The sequence below is a fragment of the Argopecten irradians genome, chromosome 9 (genome assembly GCF_041381155.1).
Source record: "Argopecten irradians isolate NY chromosome 9, Ai_NY, whole genome shotgun sequence".
Classification (NCBI taxonomy): Eukaryota; Metazoa; Mollusca; class Bivalvia; order Pectinida; family Pectinidae; genus Argopecten; species Argopecten irradians.
The window spans coordinates 21,885,472-21,909,368 of record NC_091142.1 but is presented as its reverse complement, the minus strand read 5'-3'; the positions used below and the strand labels follow the sequence as shown (position 1 = coordinate 21,909,368).

Below are 23,897 nucleotides of genomic sequence, written 5' to 3'. Positions count from 1 at the left end.
AGCAACAAATAGTTCTTTATTTTGCATTTTATTCAGTCGTAATACATGCAAATTTATATCACCCCAATTCGAAATGAAAATAATGGATATACATTTAGATTCATTGTTTTTTTTTACTTTTTCATAATAGCTCAAAATTACCAAGAATGTGGGCGTAGTAATTTGTCTGTAGTCATGGACTATCTAGCTTGAATGACCTGACCCAGAATTAAGAGGTCAACCCTCACTATCGATACTCATCTAATTCTATCATCACGGAATAGAAGATACCAGAGCAATTCCGAATGGATGGGGTGGAAAGCAATATGGCGGGTACTTTGGAGGACCAACTTTTAAATTTTGGAATAGATGATGGGCCTTATATTCACAGAGACGAAGGTTAATACTTTATAGCATTCTATCGATCTAGTTTGAAACGAAGCTGAACATTCATGTAATTACATGAACCGTTACTTCTGACATTAACGAGCTCTCATGAAAATGGTGTAAATATACACAGGTGTTTTTGTACCCATCATCATCATCTGACTGAACTTGTTTGTTTACTTAATACGTAATATGGCTTCTTTATGTATAATTAGTCTTTCATTTTTGGACCATTCAATTGAAATTGACACTTTTATGCAAATTGAAAAGGAACTAAACAACGAAATTGATATTGTATATCCTATATAAACCAGTAGATGCAGAAATCTACTAGTGATAGTCTATGTTTTAATTATTTATTTTCAAAAAACACGTTTATGATTCTGTTATAAATGAATACATGTACCATACAGTTTATAGACAGTATGCCTATACATATCCCGTAGTTTCTTTTTTTTTTCAATTTTATTTGTGGTGAGTTAAATATCTTAAGCTAGCTCTATTCATTAGTTTGAGAATGGGGTCTAAACTTGATCCCACTAATTATATAATTTAATTGATATAAGAGCATCCTCAAACTAATACTTATGTCATTCAGTAACCCACGAGAGCATGTTTTTGACTCCCCAAAATCAGATTTGACACTTGAGTTTGAAGCACATCTCTATTTCGTCATATGTTGGTTATTATTTGACTTCTGGAGGACTGAAACTTCTGGTATAAAAGACTTAAGTCCGGGGACCGGGTTAACTGCCCTGATCGATGTATACACTAGTAGCACTGTAGGTATCAGTCTGCGACTTTAAGTACTAGCTAGTCCGATGCCCTTGACTAGTAATTTTACAGCCGGACTATATGACCAATATGCCGTTTCCGGAATACAACTTTCAGTCAGTTTAGTCATGTGACTTTCATCACAACGTTACTTCATTTAGGGCAATTTTGAAACAAAATGGCGGCATTTATAATTATTGTACATAGGTGGAAAATTACATATTATGGCAGAACATTTAACTTTAATTATCAAAACATATTGTATTAGATATAATACAAATATGCATGAAAAATGAATTTAGACACTTCACAAGGAAATGACATTTAAGTTATGGCATCAAATGAAGCTGCATGTCCCCTAAAGGTAGGAAATCAACGGTATCTGATGTCTCACTCACAAATATTTCAAAGCCTACTTGGGTACTGGTTCCCAAAAATAACAAATAAGAAACACAAATTGTAACAGTTTGTCTTAGTTCAGTTATCGGACAAGTATTACCGATAATGACCTTTACTCGGACATTTGTATTCTCTTCCTATAAGTGTCAACGTCAAGTAAAAATGTGCCCAACATTTTTCGAGGTCACATGACCAAATCAACATTTTCTACCTCCTTCCCAGAAGAGTTCCTTGTATCCCGGAATCCGCGTATTGTAATGAACTAGTCCAATTGGACTAGTCGCTCCCCATTTGATTAATATTGTTTAATGCTACATTTACAAGAGAGAAGTGGTCAATTGCATTTTTCAAAACATTAAAATTTTGAGTGTACTCTATATGCAATTATTTCAGTCCGGATGCATCATTTTGTGAGAATTTGTGTTCACAAAAGAATCCAGACTGCAGTTTGGGTAAAAAATTGTAAACTGATCATGACTGAATTTAGCTTTACAGACTGAGGTATTAATTTTTTAATATCAAAATCTCAAACATTTTCATCATGATCCTGCATGAAGAATGTTCTTATTTCCAGATGATGAAGGAGAGGATGTCAGTGATATTTATAACGAGGCTGGAAACATGGGTTACGGTCTCCCATCAACATCCATTAACGGAGAGGTCTGGAACAATACCAAAAAAATCTGGGAATTGAACTACCATGAAGCAGCCATATATTTACAAGAGGGAGAAAACAATGACAAATACACCACACATCCGAGGAAACACGAAGCTTTACCTGCATATGAGATCGCACACAACCACTGGTTCTATGCTCTGGATCTATTTGCCTCTTTACTGGTGTTGTTTATGGCTGCCTGTGAACGGCCTGCTGTGCCATTCCTCACCTTACCTGTGGGAGTATGTATTTTGTCCATGATTAATTCCTGATATTATACTAGGCTATGCAAAGTCCCATCTTTGATTTCAAAATATTCACCATTCATAAATATTTGACAAACTATATAGATATGCATTTGAATAATTTTGATTATTCCTAATATAAAGTCAGAGGTCACAAAAATGGAGCGATAACAAATTATAATATAGATGATTAACCAACATAATATAAATAACCATGCATTATATGTCTCAAGCTTAGACAACAGATAAAAGATGAAATTCAAGATGTATGCCATAAACTCTTTTTTATTTACAAATTTTATGTATTTACTTTTTCCGAAATTGCTTCATATTCAGAATTTTTTTGTCATTTATTGTAAAATCATTCATTAATTTTGGTTTCATTCTTTCTTTTGGATGTGCTAATATTAGAAAATAAATGCAAAATTAATAGGATATTAGATAAATAACAATATGTATTAATTTGCCATTATAAAAATAATATTTGCTGTTGAACATTGCTATGCTTGCTTTATAAAATACATAAATAATGCTGTTATTAATACATAAATGAAATACTCAATCCGTCATACTCTCAAAATACTAATTTTAACAGAGTCAAATTTTAATACAATGTAAGAATTTGTTCATTATGATTTGTTAGCACAGATAATATAAATTAATTCTCTTCAGTTGTTTGATACAACAAATACCCTTTTACGAAATTTAGAGCTTTACATGAATTAGCTCAGTGCTTCAAAGACAGTGCAAAAAAAGTGCTAGAGTAAAACTACCACTAAAATAAATACATAGGTATGTTTACAGTTTATATATAATTTTCATATCATTTAATACATTATAGTAAGCCTATTAATTCATAACAAGTGATATTTTAAACGTATGTAACCAGTTTTCATTTGCACAAATTGCCACATTCTGAAAATAAATACACTACACTACAGTGACACTAAAAATTTTGCTTTCAAATGAATTGGTGAGTTGAAATTTTACCAACTTGCTGAAAATGGATAGTGGCTTAAAAATTAAATTCTACCCCTCATATAAATGCTATACATGTACCTGGTATATCATCAAATATAAAAAATATATCATCAAATATAAATTTTTGAATAATCAAAACAACTTTAAATTTGATGTACACTCAATTAATGTTAAATGTTCATTATTTCATTTCAATAATGATGAGAATACTTGAATTAAATCATCAATTGTTTTAAGTGTAGTCTTTGCTTCATGTAATCAGTAATTGTTTTAAGTGTAGTCTTTGCTACATGTAATCAGTAATTGTTTTAAGTGTAGTCTTTGTTACATGTAATCAGTAATTGTTTTAAGTGTAGTCTTTGTTACATGTAATCAGTAATTGTTTTAAGTGTAGTCTTTGTTACATGTAATCAGTAATTGTTTGTTCTGTAATATACACCTGTGTTACAGTTATCTCTGATTATCTGTACGTGTCATATCCACTACCATGGATGTATTGATATGATAAGTAAATATGTAAACATGAGATCATATTGACAACTATAACAATCATAATGACGTTATACTGCTGGCCATGGTTTTCCAGTACAAATATATTTATGTACCGTGATTTATCTGCTCTGATCATTTGTTATGGTCACAGATTAATAATATAATAGAGTGGTTAAGATTTCCTGACTTTGCTTATTGCGGAGTTATTTCCCATGTGGGTCTATGTATATCCATTATGAATTTATGACATCATCATTTTGTGAGGGAAATTCATTTTGTTTTCTCTGAAGAATATAATGTTATGCATCCACAACCACTTGACATCATAATTAATATATATATACCTACCCACAAGGGCAGACAGATAACTCTGTAATATGCAAATACAGAGTACTACAATCTGCAAAATCAGCTTTGGCCAGCTGGTTGACTTCTGGTCGACTTCTGCAAAAGACACATGTGAATAGTGACACTACCTCACTACCAGTCTTAATAGGCTCAGACTGTTAATCAAAACAGGTGGGGAGATTGGCAGAGAGTGTTTACACCTCTTTTGGGTCTGAGAACCTTAACAGGAAGCTAGGGTATGAAAGATACTAGGGCTGAAACGATTTATAACGATATTTTTATGTCGATACAATTTTACGGTACAGCCTTGCCGTTTCAGTTTGATACGATGCAGTCTTTAGACTCACCAGTATATATAGTATCTTTCATCCCCTAGCTTCCTGTTAAGGTTCTCATAAAGCTTTTGTTATGGCATATACTGTATGTGTATACATAATGTAATTACATTGTATATAATGTGTAATGTAATGTGTGTACATATAATGTATAAGCATTATATTACCATTAACCGGTATGACATACATGTATATATCATAAAGACCTTTCTTAATGTCCTAAATTTGGGTACATTTACATGCATTGACTATAATTACAGGTACATGGTGCCCTGGAACTGTTTGGTCTCCTCATCATAGCCCTAGAGCTGGGAATCCGTATGAAATGGCTGGGATGGAAAGTTTTCTTCAGACATATACGTACTGTTATAAAGGTAAAAATAAATATAGCTGTTTACATTATATCTTAGCTCTGTTATTCATTAAATGTAAGGAAGATCTTTTATTTTCTCATCATTATGAAATGTTCAGACTGGAGCATACAGTGTTACTGTAATACTGTATACTCTGGTCTGAACATTTCAACTTACTATTGTAGACCTAGTTCTGTCCTGTCCCATCCAATTTGATTTCATATCAATCAGGGGAGGCCATGGTTCATTGATGTTTTAGTCGTCTTTACTTTAAAAATGATCTTTCACGAATAGTATCAGACCAACTTCTTTACTTTTAATGATGTATAATGGATAGGGCTATAATGGCCAAATGGTTAAGATGTCTAACATATAGATATTACCACAAACCCTCCACCTCTGGGTAGAGAGAGTTCAAATCCCATGTGGGACAGTTGCCAGATACTGACCACTGGATGATGGTTTTTCTTTGGGTACTCTGAAAATGTTTTAAAAAAAATACAAATAAAGCACAAGTTAAGATCTGTACATAATATATTAATTCACTTTACAAAATATGATTATTAGACCCCCTCCCACCCCCCCAGAGGAGTGGGGCCAAAAGGTGTCAATTTTGCTGTTTCCATAAAAACAACTTCTTCTCTGAAACATTTGATAGCATTCATATTGCATTGGTCACATCCTTATGGGGTGGGAATTCAAAATTGTACAATTTGTGGGGCTGACCTCCTCCCCATGGCCAGGCACTTGTTAATGATAATTACTAAATAAACCAGGTAAACGATACAGGCCCTCTGGGCCTCTTGTTATATTAAATTATTATTATTTCTTTATTTTCAGAAATGAAAAATTCCTTCAGATTGATTAATCTTTTCCTTTTGTATCCACAGACAGGGACTTTGTCTATAATGTTTATCGAGACCATAGTTGTAATGATCCGACAAACCAATCATTTCCGAGTGACACGAGCTCTTCGCCCTCTCTTTATTATAGACACATACTACTGTCGGAATGTCCGCAGGTAATTAACATTGACCACTTAATTATAGACACATACTACTGTCGGAATGTCCGCAGGTAATTAACATTGACCACTTAATGACAAGTTATGTACAGTTTATAGTTATAGCTGAACTTTGGAAAATATGGATACATATTTATTAGTAAATTAAAGTACATAAAGTAATGTGTTATCGTGAAAAATTTTATCAGTTAGAATTTGAAAAAAATCTTGAATGATGATAAATTGATTATGAGAAATAAGTATTCTAAGTGTTTGATTTGTCTAATGATATACAGGATTTATGTTATTGCGTTAAAAAGCTATGTTTATATTGTCAAACTTGTATGCACAGCACAGTCATTAGACACAAGATTTGTCATATTGATTCGGAAAGCTTACAAAACTTCAGTGAGCTGTTGATAGATACAGAGAGACTGCCTAATATCTGCTCAATAAGACCATTTTCTTGAGGCCCCATCAGAATTTCAATACAGTTTGACCTGTGTATAAAGACCACTTGGCTATAAAGACTGTATTTTCTTTGTCCCTTGGGTGGTCTATATAGACAGGTTTGACTGTATGTACAATAAATATGTATAGTAACCGATTGTACTATTGTTTATTTTTTTTTCAGAATATGTCGACAGATCTTGCAGTCCCTTCCACCTATACTTGATATGATATTTCTACTTTTGTTTTTCATGCTCATATTTTCTATATTAGGTAAGTCGAAAACAGAAACACAACCAATTGACACATAATTATATTACATAATTGTAATTATTTTTTAGTGTACTAATTATATAAGTAAGCTGTAAAGACATACATACAGTCAAATCTGCCTTTAATAGTTAAAAACTCTGTATAAAGACCACCTCCTTAATAAGACCACCTTCTCAGGGTCCCAAATGCTCAATCTCAACACAATTTGTCTAGTGTACAAAACCACTTTCCTTTATAGACCATATGTTCTCTGACCCATGGGCTGTCTTTATAGACAGGATTGAATGCACTATATTTAAAAAAGCATGGCTTTCCTTTCATCATCCTCAAATGAGGTTTAAATATTGGTATCATATCCAATGACCAGTCTTTCATTTTCTCGAGTTCCAAATTCAAAACCCCTCTATTAAGTAATGAAAGTTATTCAAAAATGGTTGTCAAAATTAATTACAGTCATGTAGTTTCATCTTCAAATTGATGTGCAATTTAGTTTAGTTTGAGATTGTGAAAGTAATCCAACAGCTGATCTGGTAGTTGTGAAGTGCAAGTACAGTGTATTTTCAATTTGTAAACTAAATGTTTGTTAAAACTGGAGACGATTCAGACATCTCTACATTTTAATTTTATTTACAAATTCTTATTAAAGTCCTTTTTCTAAAGTAATGTAAAGATACCTTTGCTGATATGAAATGTTTGTTTGCATTTGTAAAATGTATTTAAAAGGACATTATTATAGTTTTCATTCTTTTGAAGGATTTTACCTGTTTTCACAGATACCTCAGGACACAGTAAGTATAATTTAAGGCTACTAGTACTTTTAATTTTCATATTAAAGTATCACAGCCCAGTTTCATGAACATTCATTAACATTAAGGAATTCCTTAGCTTGTATTTCTCCATAGAAAACATTTCAAAAGTTAAGGAAAAAATCGTAAGGTTAAAAGTTAAGGAGCATTCCCTAAAATCTGTAATACAATGTATTTTCCTATAAGGAATGTGAGGGATTCCTTAAATTTAAGGAATGTTCGTGAAACTGGGCCCACTTGTATAATGTATGATGCAGTAATACGTATTATGCCTGTTGTTTAAATGAAAGTAAAGTATTAAGTGACACATTGAATTTATGGTAATGTTCTCGATCATGATACAGGATTTTTAGATACAAAAACAGCACAGGTGAAGTATGATTAACCATCAATTACTGCTACTCCCACTTTCATGTGATTTTGATGTCACAAAAAGTCGCATCAAAATATGATGTCACAATCACTGGTAGGTGGGACTTGTAATTATTTGCAAATTTTACTTCACTCACATCTATTTGGTACCCAGAAATTTTTTAAATGTGAAATGCATTTTAGTTTTATTTCCACGATGATACATGTAATGATGTTAACTTTCTTTGTCCTATGTCACATTAGCTATATTATGACTTTGGTTTCTCTATGATATTTAATGACGATTTGTACAGACTCTGTCATCAATTATATTATGACTTTGCTTTCTCTGTGATATTTTATGACGATTTGTACAGACTGTTTCATCAACTGTATTATGACTTTACTCTCTCTATGATATTTTATGACGATTTGTACAGACTCTCTCATCAACTATATTATGACTTTGCTTTCTCTGTGATATTTTATGACGATTTGTACAGACTGTTTCATCAACTATATTATGACTTTGCTTTCTCTGTGATACATGTATTTTATGACAATTTGTACAGACTCTCTCATCAACTATATTATGACTTTGCTTTCTCTGTGGTATTTTATGACAATTTGTACAGACTGTTTTATCAACTATATTATGACTTTGCTTTCTCTGTGATATTTTATGACGATTTGTACAGACTGTTTCATCAACTATATTATGACTTTGCTTTCTCTGTGATATTTTATGACGATTTGTACAGACTGTTTTATCAACTATATTATGACTTTGCATTCTTTGTAGTACTTTACAACGATCCAAGACAGTTTCATCAGTTTGTTTGTCCTCTTAACTACAGCAAAGTAAGTTGTACTTCTCACATAAAAAAGACATTTCCTACTTATCTCCCTTTGTTCTGTGTATGTGTTTGTATCTTCATCCACGCGCTCATTTATTATGGGTCCTTTTCATGTAGTCCTAGTTACTTAGCTTCAATCAATGCCTACCCAAAAAGGTAGTAACTCCGTGATATGTAGTAAAATAAGTATGTAAAAATGTATGTGTATATAAAAAAAGGTTTTAATCAACAGGTTTAGGATCAACGTATCCCATGTATACAAATGAAGGCTTCTGGTATTCCTCGTTTACCTGGTACAATATATAATTATTGTATACCAGTTGACATTGAAGTGATAGTTGATTTACAATAAAGTAAAACTTAAAATTTGAAAGAGAATATTTTTTTTTTTTTACATATTACGAAAGTGATAAATTTTGTGATATATCTTACAGTTATCCTGATGTGATGATGCCAGCCTATGCACATAATCATGGCTACGCCATTTTCTTTATCATCTATCTTGCTCTGGAGCTGTATTTCCTCATGAATCTGGTAAATATTAAATCTGAATGTTTTAATATAAATGCACATTTGTCGATTTTTTTCAATTACCTTCTTTTAAATTTTGAAAAGAAAAAATAACCTACCAAAAAGGATATATTGTAAAAAATCAGGCAGTGACCATCTAAAATTAACAGGAAATGTTGTTCTGCAAAATGTGCCTGCCTAAAATTTTAGTTTAATATTTACTTTTCAATTTTAATATTTGTGTTTTTCTTTCTTTTTTCAGCTCTTGGCTGTTGTTTATGACACCTTTTCTAATCTTGAGAAAAAGAAATTAAAAAAGTTATTTTTCCATAAACGTTTGGGATGTCGCCATGCGTTTAGATTACTTGTCACAAGGCGGGTGAGTGGATATAACAATAATGTCACAATGTCTGGTTTAAGTATTGACAATGATAAGTATCTATGAGTTTGCTGCATTTCCTTGCTTCTTCAATCATTGATATGTAAATTATAAGACTATTCTTATATTACACAAAATTGCCTCTTGGATACAAATTCCCCCTCTTTGTTAATTCCTTGTATACTGGTATGATTATATCTTACTAATGATATAGCCAAAGCAAAGGAATTCACATATTATGCATATTTTAACTGTGAGTCAATGTACCATTAAATTCTTATGTGATAATATTTCATTTACTTACAGAATAGCAACCATATTCAACTGAAACATTTTGCTGGAATGATGAAATATTTTAGACCAAAAAAGAGTAAGTGTTTCAGAATAATTTTTGTATCGGTGTAAAAATTGGTTGATGTTTAGTGTCCTGGCTATTAATACATAGATCAAACTGAGAGGGGCTAGGATGTTTAAGATCAAGAGATAAGAATTTGAGGTGGGGTGTTATCCGCTGCTTCACGCAAAGTCTCTTTAATTTGAAGAAGATATGTACTGTGTTGTCCTGCCAAATATATGTTCAAGTGCTCTTTACGTGTAAATACTCAGAGAATAATTTCTTGTTAAAGTTTTAATGTTTGCACTGACCATTTCATGTCTACGGTAAATAAATTTACACACATAATCTGTAAATATGTTGTTGACATCTTCTTGATAACCATTGGGTAAGCCTAAGAACTACTGTATAGTTGTTAATCTCTTAGGTGTAAAATTTTGCGATTTACTCTTTGGAACTTATTCACTAGGGTTTACTTTAGCGAATTATAGAAAAACAAGCTTTTATATGCCAAACTATGATTTTGATAGATTTCACAAGCTATTACACTTAGCATATTTGTATTGAAAAAGTCAAGAGAAATCAGAATCTATTTGAATATAAGCACCTATACAGTACGTATACCGGTACTTTCAGTATGGAATCCTGAAATACAAAATACAGAAAGAGCTGACCACTACATGTATTATATAACTTATATTAATAAATATGTTTATTACAGCAAGGCGAGAAGTTTACCTGACATTTAAGATAATCAACACATCGATGTCTGGCACGATCAGTTTGGATGAATTTTACAATATATATGACACAGTCAGCCTTCAATGGTCGGTAAGTAGAATGAATTGATAAAAACATTTTTTAAAGCATTGAATTTAATGTCATACAAAGATTCGCACAATCTGATTAAAATACAGATCCTTATAACCTCTTCGTTCAATAGAGGATCTGACAACATTCTATAAAGTGTCATGTTCGGATGACTTTTTTACTATGTGTACTTCAGATCACATACATTTTCTACACATTGCTACGTCAACTGATAACGCCATTTTGTCCCAGTATTCATATACATTTAGCTTTGCTGTGCTCTTTGGGTGAGATGACTATGTACACAAAATATTTTGGACAGCTTTTTCAAACTATTTTGTCCCCAGTCAAGATTCTGACAGTGACAATTTGATTGGCCATTTCCAAAGGTCATCTGGACATGACCCCTATAATGGGATGTTGTCAGATCCTCTTATCATACGTAGTGATAATAAGGATCTGTATTTTAATCAGATTGCAGATTCACACAGTTTGCAAACAAAATTTCTTTCATACCCCGATGAAGTTAAAAAATAGTGACATCAATGCTTATGATTAATTTTTCAGTTTATTGATTTAAAACATGAAATACCTTAAAACATACGATTCTATTGATTTTTCCATGAATTATTTATTTTTTAGATCAATGTACAATGTCGATGTCTCTATTGTGATGTTATGAATCAAAAATGTGATGTTATCGAGCCATGAATGTGATGTTTTCGAGCCATTCTCATAATTTTTCTTCATAGTATGAAAACAAATAAAAATTAATTATATAACATAACTTTACTTAATGGTAAATATGTTTAGAAAACCCACATTCTTTTAGAGCTATATATCTGTATGGCCATCAAATTGATCAATCCTTGATATTTCAGGGGTTATAATCACTGTCATTATGTCCACTCCTGTGATATTTTATAGCAAAACTGATGGCCGTTCAGACAAAAAAACTGAGCGACTTCCACTCAAGAATACAGATACAGTGATGCCCAACTTCAAAGCTATACATTCAACTACAGTGTACTAGCGTTAATCAATTCTTTTGATGTACATCAAAGGACCAAACTACCATCTCATCTGTGTGTCGCATACAGAGCCTTCAAATTTGCTATGAAATATACTAGGGATGGATATAGCAACTGTTATAGTGACGAGGTTGCTGTATGACCTGCATATAAAGACTGATTGGCTAGGCAGATCATTTTCTTACATACAAGTTTGACAGTACAATATAAACACTAAAATTGTCCTCCAGCCAACAGGTGAACAGACTCAGATATGGTCCTCAAAATTCCGTGCTCCATGGAACAAGCTGTTCTCTAGTAAGTATTTATATATGAAGCCTGGCTTTCTCATCTCATATTCTGAAAACTTTCATTATTAAACAAGAAGCAAATGTAAACAAACCATTATTAATAAGAGCCTAGTAATTTAGCGACACCTTGGAAGAAATATCACTATTCATAGTATCCTCATCTGAAAGGATCTTATTCTCATGCATTTTGATATCAAGATATTCTGTAATTTGATGGTTTTTTTTCAGAGCTACACTGGTTTGTCAACTGGAAATGGTTTGAAGGGTTTGTGTGTAAGTATAAGTCATATGACCATATATATAACATAGCTCTATTGGTATTTTTGGATTTGTGATGCATTTTATCTGCTCCCTTTATGTGTATTGTGTTATGGAAGTTATTTTATTAGTTATACATGGACTGCTGTGGCTATGTGGTTAAGATGTACTCACATATTCGCTTGGTTTGCTTAGTTTAATGTCATATTAACAGATAGGATATTTTAAGGACATGCCAGGTTTAGATGGTGGAGGAAAGCCAGAGTACCCGGAGAAAAACCACTGACCAGCGGCAGGTACCTGGCAACTGCCCCACATGGAATTCAAACTCTTGACCTTGAGGTGGAGGGCTTGTGAGAATATGTGAGGACATCGTAACCACACTTGTACAGCCACCATGGCCCTAACATATTAACACAAGACCTCCATCTCTGGGTCACAAGTTCAAATTCAGTTCAAATGCATGGTTGCCAGGTACTGGCCACAGGTTGATGGCTTTTCTCTGGGTACTTCAGCTTTTCTATATCTCCTAAACCTAACATGTCTAGATATATAGATAGATATTTAGAGATTTATATATCTCTCTTCTCAGATTTGGTGATTGCGGCCAATTTTATATGGATCCTCATAGAAACTATCCAGTGGTCAAGTAAGTCAAAATCTTTTTCTCCTGTTACGTAAAAATACACAACGATAATAATAGATCCATATTGTTACAATTGAGGATGATTTGTGTGAAAGAATAAATATAAAAGTATTTTAAAGAACAGCTCAAAAAACATGTTTTGCTAAGATTCTTTTTACATTAATAATGTATGCTAAACAATAAGTTTTTAAATAAGTTAATAAATAATACTGCATTGGAAATTTTCAAGAATTGTGATTCTGGAAGTTTTGTAGTTTTATGTCTATCCAGAGCAAATGATTCAAACCTGACAAGCATGGTTGACAAATTGTATTGAAACATTCATCATTTATTTACTGATTTATTCTTTATTTTGCAGTAAACAAAGTTGATATCCGTAATTATGAATTTGAGGCGTCCTGGGCATCATTCATATTTGTGTGTTGTAAGTATTAGATGTAGGCTACACTTTGTCTGGTAATTGTTAAGACATTTGGTTGTACAGGAGTGCACTTGTAGAGTTGGTTAAAATGGGTCTTTGATAAAACAACATGATATAGCAGACAATTTTCACAAAGGGATGATATTTTTGTGATTTCTCAGAATGTTTTTCTGATTATGAAAATTTAATCAAAGAAATAACAAGTGGTGTATATTTGTAGCCAGAATGGGGAAATCCTGTTTCATGTCAAATTTTGTCTAGCAAACATAAATGGCTGTATATTAATATAATAATTATTATTAATATAAACTTAAAATTATCAAAAGTTGAGCCAATTGTAAACCTGGAAATATAGTCTTAAGAATACCCAATGGTGTTTCTTTTACATGTATTTAGGATAAGTATAAAGATGTTTTGTATTTCCAGTGTATACTGTGGAGGCCATGTTAAAGATCCTAGGTAAAGGTCCAAGAGAGTATTTTACCACAGGATGGGATGCGTACGTACACATATGTTATATATATTATATATATATACCAGTATATAACTTGCCTAACAGTATTTTGTTTTATTGCTATTCCTATATTCCGTCTTTGCATGTTACAGAGTTATCTGCTCATGAGAGTACGACATCAGTTTATGTGTCAAAAGAAATTGTTTCTTTGAGAAACAAACAGCCACAAATACATGGCATCAAAATAATGATCTACTTGTATTAATCACATAGACAATATTCATTATTTCATTTGCTGTTTAAATCATTTGACCCAGAGGTCGATCATGTCAGAAAATTGACAAAATTTGTTTAATAAAACATTTAGATCTTCAAAATAACAGCCCCTCACCTGAAGACCATTGAAGGGGAGATAAATACTTTATTATTTAAATAAGTAAATATGTAGTTGATCTCAATTTGTCTATACATGACTTTAGGAAGTATTTAGCGATAAGATCACTACTACCTCTGAAATGTTGTAAGTTTTGATTGAATGACTATTTTTTTTATTTCTTGCAGGTTTGACTTTATTGTAACATTTACATGTGTCATTGGGGTGTTGGATGAATTCTTTGCTGGAACTTTTTACTTTTTCACCGTTTTGCGTCCATTCCGTTTACTGCGGTAAGATTCTCGATACTTGTACATCTGAATCAGGTCTTTAGATTGCCAGTATGTTATGATAGTAATATTTCCTATGACACAGAAAAGTTTGAAATGAATGATTAGCCTAACTCGATTTGCCCTCTTCTACTTCCAGAATATAACTTCCGTTCACTCGATTGTAGCTCTTCTACTTCTGGAAGCTCTTCCGTCTATAGGCTGGAAGATCTTCTGAGAAGACTTCTCTTCTTAGAAGAGCGCAAATCGAGTTGAGCTGTGATGTAAATATCTTAGAATAGCTATCGTAATAGTGTTTCTTCTAAAATGTCCATGATTTTATCACTTCTGAGATACCTGATGAAAGATGGACATTTTTCCTTGTTTGTTTCCAGGCTTTTCAAAATCAAGAAACGTTACAGAGATGTATTAGGAACATTTTTTGTGCTTCTAAATCGATTATTAAGGTAAGTATATCATTTAAATAATTTTTCACTTCATTTATTTTCTTTCAATGCGGAATTTTCATGCCTGTTTCTTAATTCTTAATAGTTACAGCTGGTGCATCACCTACCAGTACATAAGTCTGCCTATTCATGGCTAGGTTTCTTCTGACCAACTGTAGTCTGTGTCTGCTTGAAGACATATTGCTCTAAGTTTTGTACTCCATACGCCCCTGTGATCTTTGTTCCAGTTTGATTGGTGTGATTGTCCTGGTCTACTACTTCTTCAGTATTATAGGCATGGAGGTCTTTCTAAATGTAGATCTTAGAAATTGCTGCAAGTAAGTACATTGTCAATACAGTGTCAAGTAAACTAACTTTCCTTCATGTGAAATTTATTTCATGAATTTCATGGCCAAAGTACATTAGAGACATTCCATGAATGAAATATCTATCTTAAATGTTGAAAGGTATGTCACTTTCTTTTTTTCTCGACAAAAATGAAAAAATTATTTTGACATGGAAATCATGAAATTAAGTGCATGTAGATACGAAAACTATCTGGTTAACTTTACAATATTGTGTGACTGGCATTATTAAGTAAAAGACTCACCTGTATGATATAGAGATATTCATATGTTGTTTGAATTTTTAAAATGTAATAATGGTTTTGAAATTATGTTTATTTTAATGATAAAATATTTTGTTACTTGCTGAAATAAGCATTTAATCAAATCCACGTTGTGTACAAAAACTGCAGATTATTGGAAATTCATTACCCATATCAAAAATAGTTATATGAAAATGATTTTAATTTTAAATACATATAGCTACTTAACTATAAATCAGTTCTGAATGGAATTTTCTGTTGTTTTAAACAGAATTTACAGCATTTGAACATTGACATTTTGGTGTACTAAGTATTTCCAACTTGTGTTTCAATGTTTCAGAAACACCAGCGTGGAAGATTTCTACAAATACAGTAACGACTCGTTTTTTGAAGGCTACTACTATCTGAACAATTTTGAAAACATTCTAGTCTCTGGTGGTAAGTATGTTAATTATTTTTACGTAATAATTGAAATACTTGTTTGATCTACTACTCAAAAGATATTTGATTCCTGCTTCAAACTATCTTTTTGTTGTCAAATCGAATTTATAATATGATGCATGGGTATAAAATTATCAACAGCAACCTTTATGATTTTCAATTAATAAACACTTTTCAGGTTTGAAAATTTATTTATCTTTTTTTTTTTTTTTTGCAGTCACATTATTTGAATTAACAGTTGTAAATAACTGGTTCATAATAATGGTGAGTACAGAAGAACAGATAGTTTTAATGTTTTTTTGTTTTGTTTTTTTGTGTCAGATTAATTTTTCTTGTAGATTTGTACAAGACTTAAAGTTTAATAGTATTATATGGAAGTTTTAGTAGTTTATAACATTACCACATTACACTCAATCAATTTTCGATTATTTTTATTTGGAAATTTACATACCTGCTTTGACATGATCATTGAATCGATAAATAGAATTCTAAAAACTGGCTTTTGTGTTTGATATTTGCAGGAAGGGTATGCTCACCACGTTGGAGATCTATCTAGGATATTCTTTATGCTGTTTTATATTGTTATGATGGTAGGTACAGACAGAGTTGCTTCCCTTAATAAGAGTTTCTTCCTTAATAAGTATGCGATGTCCAATGCAATTAACACTTTTCTCAGTAGATCTTTCAAGTGTGACAGAAAACTTGTCATGGATTGAGAATTCTGTTTAAGTTATATGAATTAATTGCAAAAGAATCTTAACCTGAATAAGCAAAACATACATTGTTTCTTTTAGAGATGTTTGAAAAATTGCAGACCTTAAATTAGCAGGTTTCAATAGTAGCGGAGGGAAACCCTGTTTTAAATAGAGTTTGAGTCTTAAGGATGTACTCCTCTGAGAAGTCAAAATTTTCTTGTATTAAACTTTTTTTCTTATATAGATTTTTGGAAAGAGGAGTTCATACCATGAAAGAAAATGAAAGAAAAAACATATGTCTGTGTGCTTGTTTTTGAGTTACTGTCACTCAAAGATACCAAGTTGACAAAATATTGGATTTTATGGGAATTTTGCCGTTTTGACCATATACAAAAGATATTAAAGCCATAATTTCCTAATGAGGTGTTTGATATGTATTTATGTTTGTAGAATTTATTTTCCAGTAGTCTTCTTTAAAAATATACCAGTTTTGAACAAAAAGACTAATATTTTTTCTCAGAATAACAAGATATGCTACCCCTACCCCTTAATTTTGAGCTACAAAATGCACCATTTTCAGCCATTTTTGCCAAATCTAACCCTTTATAGGAAAAGTTCTGGTATCAAACTTTTGTTAATATTTTGCATATCAATTGAAAAAAGGTTGTTCTTTCAGAATCAGGCAGAAAAATGGGGGGTCCGTGTGCTTACTTTTTTGCCCCACTTGAATATTTGTTATTTTTTTAGTATTTTAGATTAAAAATTAAAAATGCTCAAAGTACCATTAAATGTAAATATAAAGTGAAAAAAGTGAATCATTTCATACATTAATGCTCAAAATTTTAATTATCACGAACCAAGTAAAGATTTACAGCAAAAATTAGCTCAATACAGCTAAAAATGCTGGTGCAGTGATGATTTAAGTAAAAACATTTTCAGTAACAAATGGTAAAACTGTGGCTCTACTTTATGCGAAAAAAGACACAATTTCAAAATGGCCGCCAAATGGGCCATTTCTTAAAATCCACGTATAAAAAAATCTGCTAAAGTTAGAACTGTAATTTTTTGACAAAATTTGCAACTGCCAACTTGCTACAGATATTGATAAATTGCATTTAAAAATCTTGTAACTTCTTTGATCTTTGTCGAAACGAGACTTCAATGGGACTGAAACCTCAGAAGAATACATCCTTAAGGGAATCTGGACACATTTAGATTTGATTTGGCTGTCTAGATAGCTTAACACTTGTGTAAATGATTTATTCGACACATCATGCAGTTTACTAATTAGATTAAAAATTGTTTTGTCATGGAAACAAGTACATGTATAAACAATTAATGCTTCACTTCTATTAAATCAAAAGTGTTTTATTTAATAAGCTGACCTAATTTTTTTACTGCGATAGATACCGGTATGTGTGAAGTCCAACAACTTGTTGCCTTTTTACAGTATTTTGATTTTTCTGTCCAGGTTGTGATGAATATAGTATTGGCCTTTATCTTGGAGCTCTTCTTATTCCGAATACAGTATCGAAGGAAACTAAAACTGGAAGACATTGATGGTAGGCATGCATACATAGTTTTTAAACAGCTTCAACTTACAGCAAAATACATTGATAAAGAACATGTTTGCAATGGATCCATGATTATATGATTATAATATAATCATGGTAATTTTCATTCTCATTGGAGTTTCTATAGTTTATTTGTGTGTGTGTTGACAAATTTTACTTATAAAAAAGTAATCTTGTTGATAAACAGGTTTGTATAGGTTTGTATGCTTATAAAATTGTTCCGATAAAGTTTTTGGAAATCTGAAATCTGTTGGTTTATACATCACACCCTATTTGGGGTTTTAAGATGTGGAATGTTATCAAAAGAAAAATAATTTGCCTGTTTACTTTTTAACAGTAACACTTTCATTAAATGAAACTGAATTTGAAGCTTTCAGGGATAGGTATAATTTAAAAATCATTGATTTCACACATTATAATCAAAGTATAAGACTTAATGTTGTGAAATTGTGTTAGGCAGTTAACTCAGAAATTCTTGATTTGGATTTGATTTTAGGATCTTTTTCCTTACAGCTCATTCCAAGCATGTGGAAGAGGTGTCTTTGACTGAGGAAGAAGAGGTGATGTGTAATGATCGACGCCTCGTATTTACCGGCCATCACATCAACTTACAGAAGCAATACCCAGAAATAAGGGTCAGTATATCAAATTTCCTTATGTGTAGTATCTCTCCTAATGTATTTCGTATGTCTTCTGGTTTCTCCAGCTTTATGGTTCTCTAAATATTTTTGTTTTATCAATATAATAGCTTATATTATATATCGGCAAAAAGGACTTACAGTGTCGGTAATGTCATATGTCATGTTTTACTGTCGAATGTGGTCATGCATTCGTAAAAATTCACACAAAAAATCTATTTGTTCATTAATCATAATTTATGTAATTAAGAAACTTTTATTTTAATTTACAATTTTTGCAAAACTTAATTTACATTGTGACATGGTAAGAATCTGTTTTCTTATGAAATACAGGTATCATTTGATTGTAAAGAATAACCAATTAATGCCAGTATTTTCTTGTAGACAGGCACATGTTTAAGACCTGAGGTTGAAAAAAAAGATATCAAGGTTTTTCGTTGAAGATTTCCCCATATTCTTTATAAGCAATGAAAATAAAAAGGACCCCCCATAATTTTCTAAAAGTTCATTCCAATTACATAAGAGGACCCCTTATTACCTGAGGAGGCATGACCCCATTGAAGTAACACACAAAGCAAGCCCTGAATCTTAATGAATGCCATTAATTGATGCTAATTGAAATATTTTTCTATTCAGACTCCTGTTACATATCGGGGAGAAAGGTTTAGAAGGAAAGATGACTTCAGTCTCAGAATGTACAGCGATGAAGTGAAGGTGAGATGACACAATCATCAGTATCTGTAAGAATCCTGGTATTTATCAAAATGTATTCATTTTTCACTCTATTCTGGCCTTTTATCATTGATTTGTCCATGTCAGTAACATGTTTTCGTGACATTTCCACACTTATTCTCATATTTTATGTTGCATCTATTGCAATGGAGGTTTAATGTGTAACAAACCCAGTTATTATGCTTAAACTGGATTGTGTTTTCATGGAAGGGGCACATACTGTGTTACCATCCTGTGTGTCCTGTCCATTACAAATGAAGAAAAAGGCTAGGACAGTTATGTAACTGACATTTTGTCATAATAAAGTCTTTCTGTGTAATTGAACCAAGCTTTTGTAATGCCATTACTATTGAATTGTAGGGCATATGGCATTGGTCACATTCATACTACTTTGCTATTAAAGATGAGTCATTTATGTGTATTTTACAAACATTTCTTGGTTTTTAGCTGTAAGATATTTGTAACATCTGATAAAATGTGTCCTTTTAAGGGATGGGTTGATGAGGATCAAGCTGAACGAGACGAGATAATTGAGAGTATGGATCAGATGCGGAGGAGACAGCGTGCCAACGCCGACTTGGAGGACAGTGTGGTCCAACGAGGTGACAGAGCTAACTCTACATATAGCCATGCTAGTGATGATCAGGGTAAGGGGGTGGGGTAGACCTTGGGGGAAGAATCATCCCATCAACCTGCTAGTGATGGTCAGAAGAAGGGGGAGGGGGTAGGGCCTTGGGGATGGGGGCATCCCATCACTCTGCTAATGATGCCTGAGGGGTGGGGGATGAGGGCCCCAGTGATAAATGTACTACGTCACACAGTTGTTGATGGTCCAGGGGGGGAGGAGTGCATTATTATTGTTGAAATAAGGGCCCTGGAATAGAGAAACCTTATGACCTCGCTGATGAAGCCTAAGGGGCATGGAATTAGGGCCCTTAGGCTAGTTATCAGCGGTAGTTAGAAGAACAGGGGAAGCTTTCTCACTGTTTACAGAGGGTCAGATATGTTGTTTTCCAGTTAATATAATTTGAATGGGAAGCAGGATTTTAAATCCATGTCTGTTACAGCTATGTTAGTAAAGTTCTACTTCATATTTCATTTGGATGCAAGTTACTTGGATTTCATTTTACTGACAAAGGATAACCAAAATTAGTGCTTGGGTTGTTGCCAGATTGGAAATAAAAGGTGATGCAATTTACTGTTGTGTAAATTCCTTCTTTAAGGAGTTAGCAATTACAGAGCTAACAATAAGTTTATTCTTTGATTTCTTAAAATTGTTTTAATATGCTTTGTGTTAAAAAAATCATTATAATTGAACAAAATTCATATTTTTTGCAAACTCCTAGATTTCAGTGCTTAGGTTTTGTCTATTTTGCCTTTATGTACAATTTTTCTGCACGTAGATATATAGCTATTTTATTTATAAGTATTGTTTATCTATTTTGTATGTAATTGTTACTTGGTATTGATATTGTCTTTAGTTTTGCTTTAATGTGTCATAGTATTATGAATTATTGAATTCATAGTATTGTATAATAAAACCCTAAAATGATATGTTTTTAATCCTTAGTTAAGGTTGGTTAAAGTGAATAACCTCCTCTCGGTATTACTTCAACACATTTGGTGGACACATATAATCATCAAATATTGAGAGGCTATATCATTTTAGTAGATATAGAGGGGCATATACATTACTAGGTATATCATTTTGCATGGCTTTAAGAAAATAAGCTTTATAGTTCAAAGGGACTCTTGCTAATATATAATCACACAATTATTAAAATAAAACTTATTTCTACTCTTAAAACTTTTATCTTTTCCTTAATTGTGGTGCAATGCTTATTTACTTATTGTTTTTCATGACTTTTGTTGTATACAATTACATTCCAGTATATATGATAACTGTGTTCAAAATATAATGCATGTCTTTCTATGATAGAGTGTAGGTTTACTTTTTTCATTTCTATTGTATGATGTGTTAATTATTATAGACAAAAGCAGGGACCAAAGTAATAATTTCGCCCTTTTTCGGTGATTTTGTTACTTTTAATTTGGAGGTAGGAAGTCAGGACATTCTGAAACTGGACTTATGGTTCAAAAGATGATGTGCTAATCAGATAGAAAAACTTAAAAAATCTCTTTTAAAACTATAGTAACATACCTGGTAACTTAATCCATTATCTGATTATTAATAGTTCTTCAATTTCTTCTCAAAGTTTAATACAACTATTTTAAACATATCATTTTTCTAACTAACAAGCTGACCTATATTGTAATCTGCAAATACATTTAAAAGGATACATTTATAGTCATGATATTAGAATTAGAAATTTTTAAATATTTCTTTGTTATAAGAATACCATACAATCTATACAATAAATTATGAAATGATTAAATAATGTTTCTCAGTAACCTGTATTCATTGTTGATGAATAGTGCTCTTGGAATTAAGTCTATTCCATTATTGAAATAATTTAGACATTTTGTTATTTTATTTTATCTGTACCTGCCTAAATTGGTCGTTTCACATTTCTTAGCTAGTCTGAATGTTTATGTCGACTTTTGTATTGAAGATTACTATATGCCACGATTCAAAATCTAGCTTACTTTACTACTATGTTGTTTTCTTGCCTAGGGTTCAAACATATTGTCTGCAATAATAATTTCTTGTTTGTTATGTATAAATGTGTGATCATTGTGTGGTTGGCTATATTTACGTCCTATTAACAGCCAGGTCCTTTAAGAATGGCCTTCCAAGTATGCGGTGTGTTGTATACGTGAAGTGTGTGCATGGTGTGGGAGACTGCGTAATGTTCGTCTTTCTAATGGGTTGAAATCTGTTATAATAACCCATTAATTAGATATGTATACAATAAACAACTAGTGGATAAATAATTATGTTTAAATCAAAAGTCGTTGACAAGTGGTAAGAGATTCTAATGAGAGTGCTTAAATGATTGAATGAGTTTAAAATGTGCGTTTTAAATCTTTAAGAGAGTGTTGATTAATTTGTTCAGCTCAGTAAGCATCTCCATATTTAGTCTACATATGTATATCGTTTAGATTGTGGTGCTGGTCGCCACTGGTGTTGTGTATTGATTTCTTGTTTAACTTTGTTATTGTTCTTTCTGTAGTTGTCATCGTAATCAAATGTATGAAATATGCACAAAATAATATTTATTAACAGTTTGAATATAGTGAATCCATGTCAGTCTTTCCAGTTGCGATTAGGAGTTACAGATGTTGTATTTTTATGATGCATACAGTGATTTTCAAAGGTGATAGGTAGTTTCTGATTATATCTGTTTCTGGGGTCATAAACTTATCTCAGATCATGTTTGTGTTTCTTATACCATCTGTGATAGGCTTAAGTCAAAACGTCAGTTGGTCTTTCACTTATTGCATCATGTGTGTGATTGGCTTATATCCAAGTTTCAGGAGGTTTTAAACTTCTTACACCATCTGTGATTGGTCAAGTCAAAACGTCAGGTGGTCTTAGGATTGTTACACCATCTGTGATTGGCTTAAGTCCAAACGTCAGTTGATCTTGGAATCCTTACACTATCTGTGATTGGCTAAAGTCAAAACGTTAGTTGGTCTTAGAATTTATACTGTCTCGCGTTTTAAGAACAGTCTTATACTTATATTGTCGCTAATGTTTCATTTTAAGCTCTCATTTTGATCCAAGGAAATTTCGTTTTTAGCTTTCATCTGGTCTCGGGGAATGGCTATTAGAACTCTTGTGAGAAGGTTAAAACTCTCTTTATGACATCTAGCATCGTATCATAACCCTTTTGACATTTATATAACCCTTCGTGTATTCTACTTGACTTACTGAGCCTAACTCGGTTTGCCCTCTTCTACTTCCAGAATATAACTTCCGTTCACTCGATTGTAGCTCTTCTACTTCTGGAAGCTCTTCCGTCTATAGGCTGGAAGATCTTCTGAGAAGACTTCTCTTCTTAGAAGAGCGCAAATCGAGTCGAGCTCTGGTTACAATCAACTGGTTCTAAGGGTAGTTTGACTATACACTAATAATAAACCTACATAATTATGTAAAGCATACTGGAATTACTTCAGTTAAAGAGGAGATTAATAGTATATATGCACTGAACTGGAGACAGAAGCCGGGTTTGCTTCAGTGAAACCTAACCTAATATGTATTTCACATGTTAGCCATTTGTGCCAATCTTTATTATCTTAGAAGAGTATATCTAGATATACACGCAGTGTACGTCGTCATATTGTGTTGTTAAATCTGTGACTTGCCTTATATGTCTGTATACAGTGTAAACCAA

The 23,897-nt window shown here is 32.2% G+C and overlaps 1 protein-coding gene across 1 annotated transcript; it reads left to right on the top strand.

Moving 5' to 3' along the window:
• The first annotated feature begins 234 nt into the window (after nt 1-234).
• LOC138330635 (two pore channel protein 1-like) lies at nt 235-23,612 on the top strand. The gene is made up of 27 exons (XM_069278187.1): nt 235-378; nt 2,114-2,439; nt 4,859-4,972; nt 5,842-5,972; nt 6,589-6,677; nt 7,431-7,465; nt 8,637-8,695; nt 9,126-9,225; nt 9,464-9,580; nt 9,887-9,950; nt 10,636-10,745; nt 11,986-12,052; nt 12,274-12,318; nt 12,896-12,952; nt 13,308-13,373; nt 13,797-13,869; nt 14,386-14,490; nt 14,862-14,933; nt 15,161-15,250; nt 15,860-15,957; nt 16,178-16,224; nt 16,482-16,550; nt 18,127-18,217; nt 18,743-18,864; nt 19,504-19,581; nt 20,090-20,246; nt 23,470-23,612. Exons 1-27 carry the CDS (start codon nt 285-287, stop codon nt 23,610-23,612), a joined length of 2,619 nt encoding a protein of 872 aa, XP_069134288.1. The 5' UTR covers nt 235-284.
• The last annotated feature ends 285 nt before the right edge of the window (nt 23,613-23,897 follow it).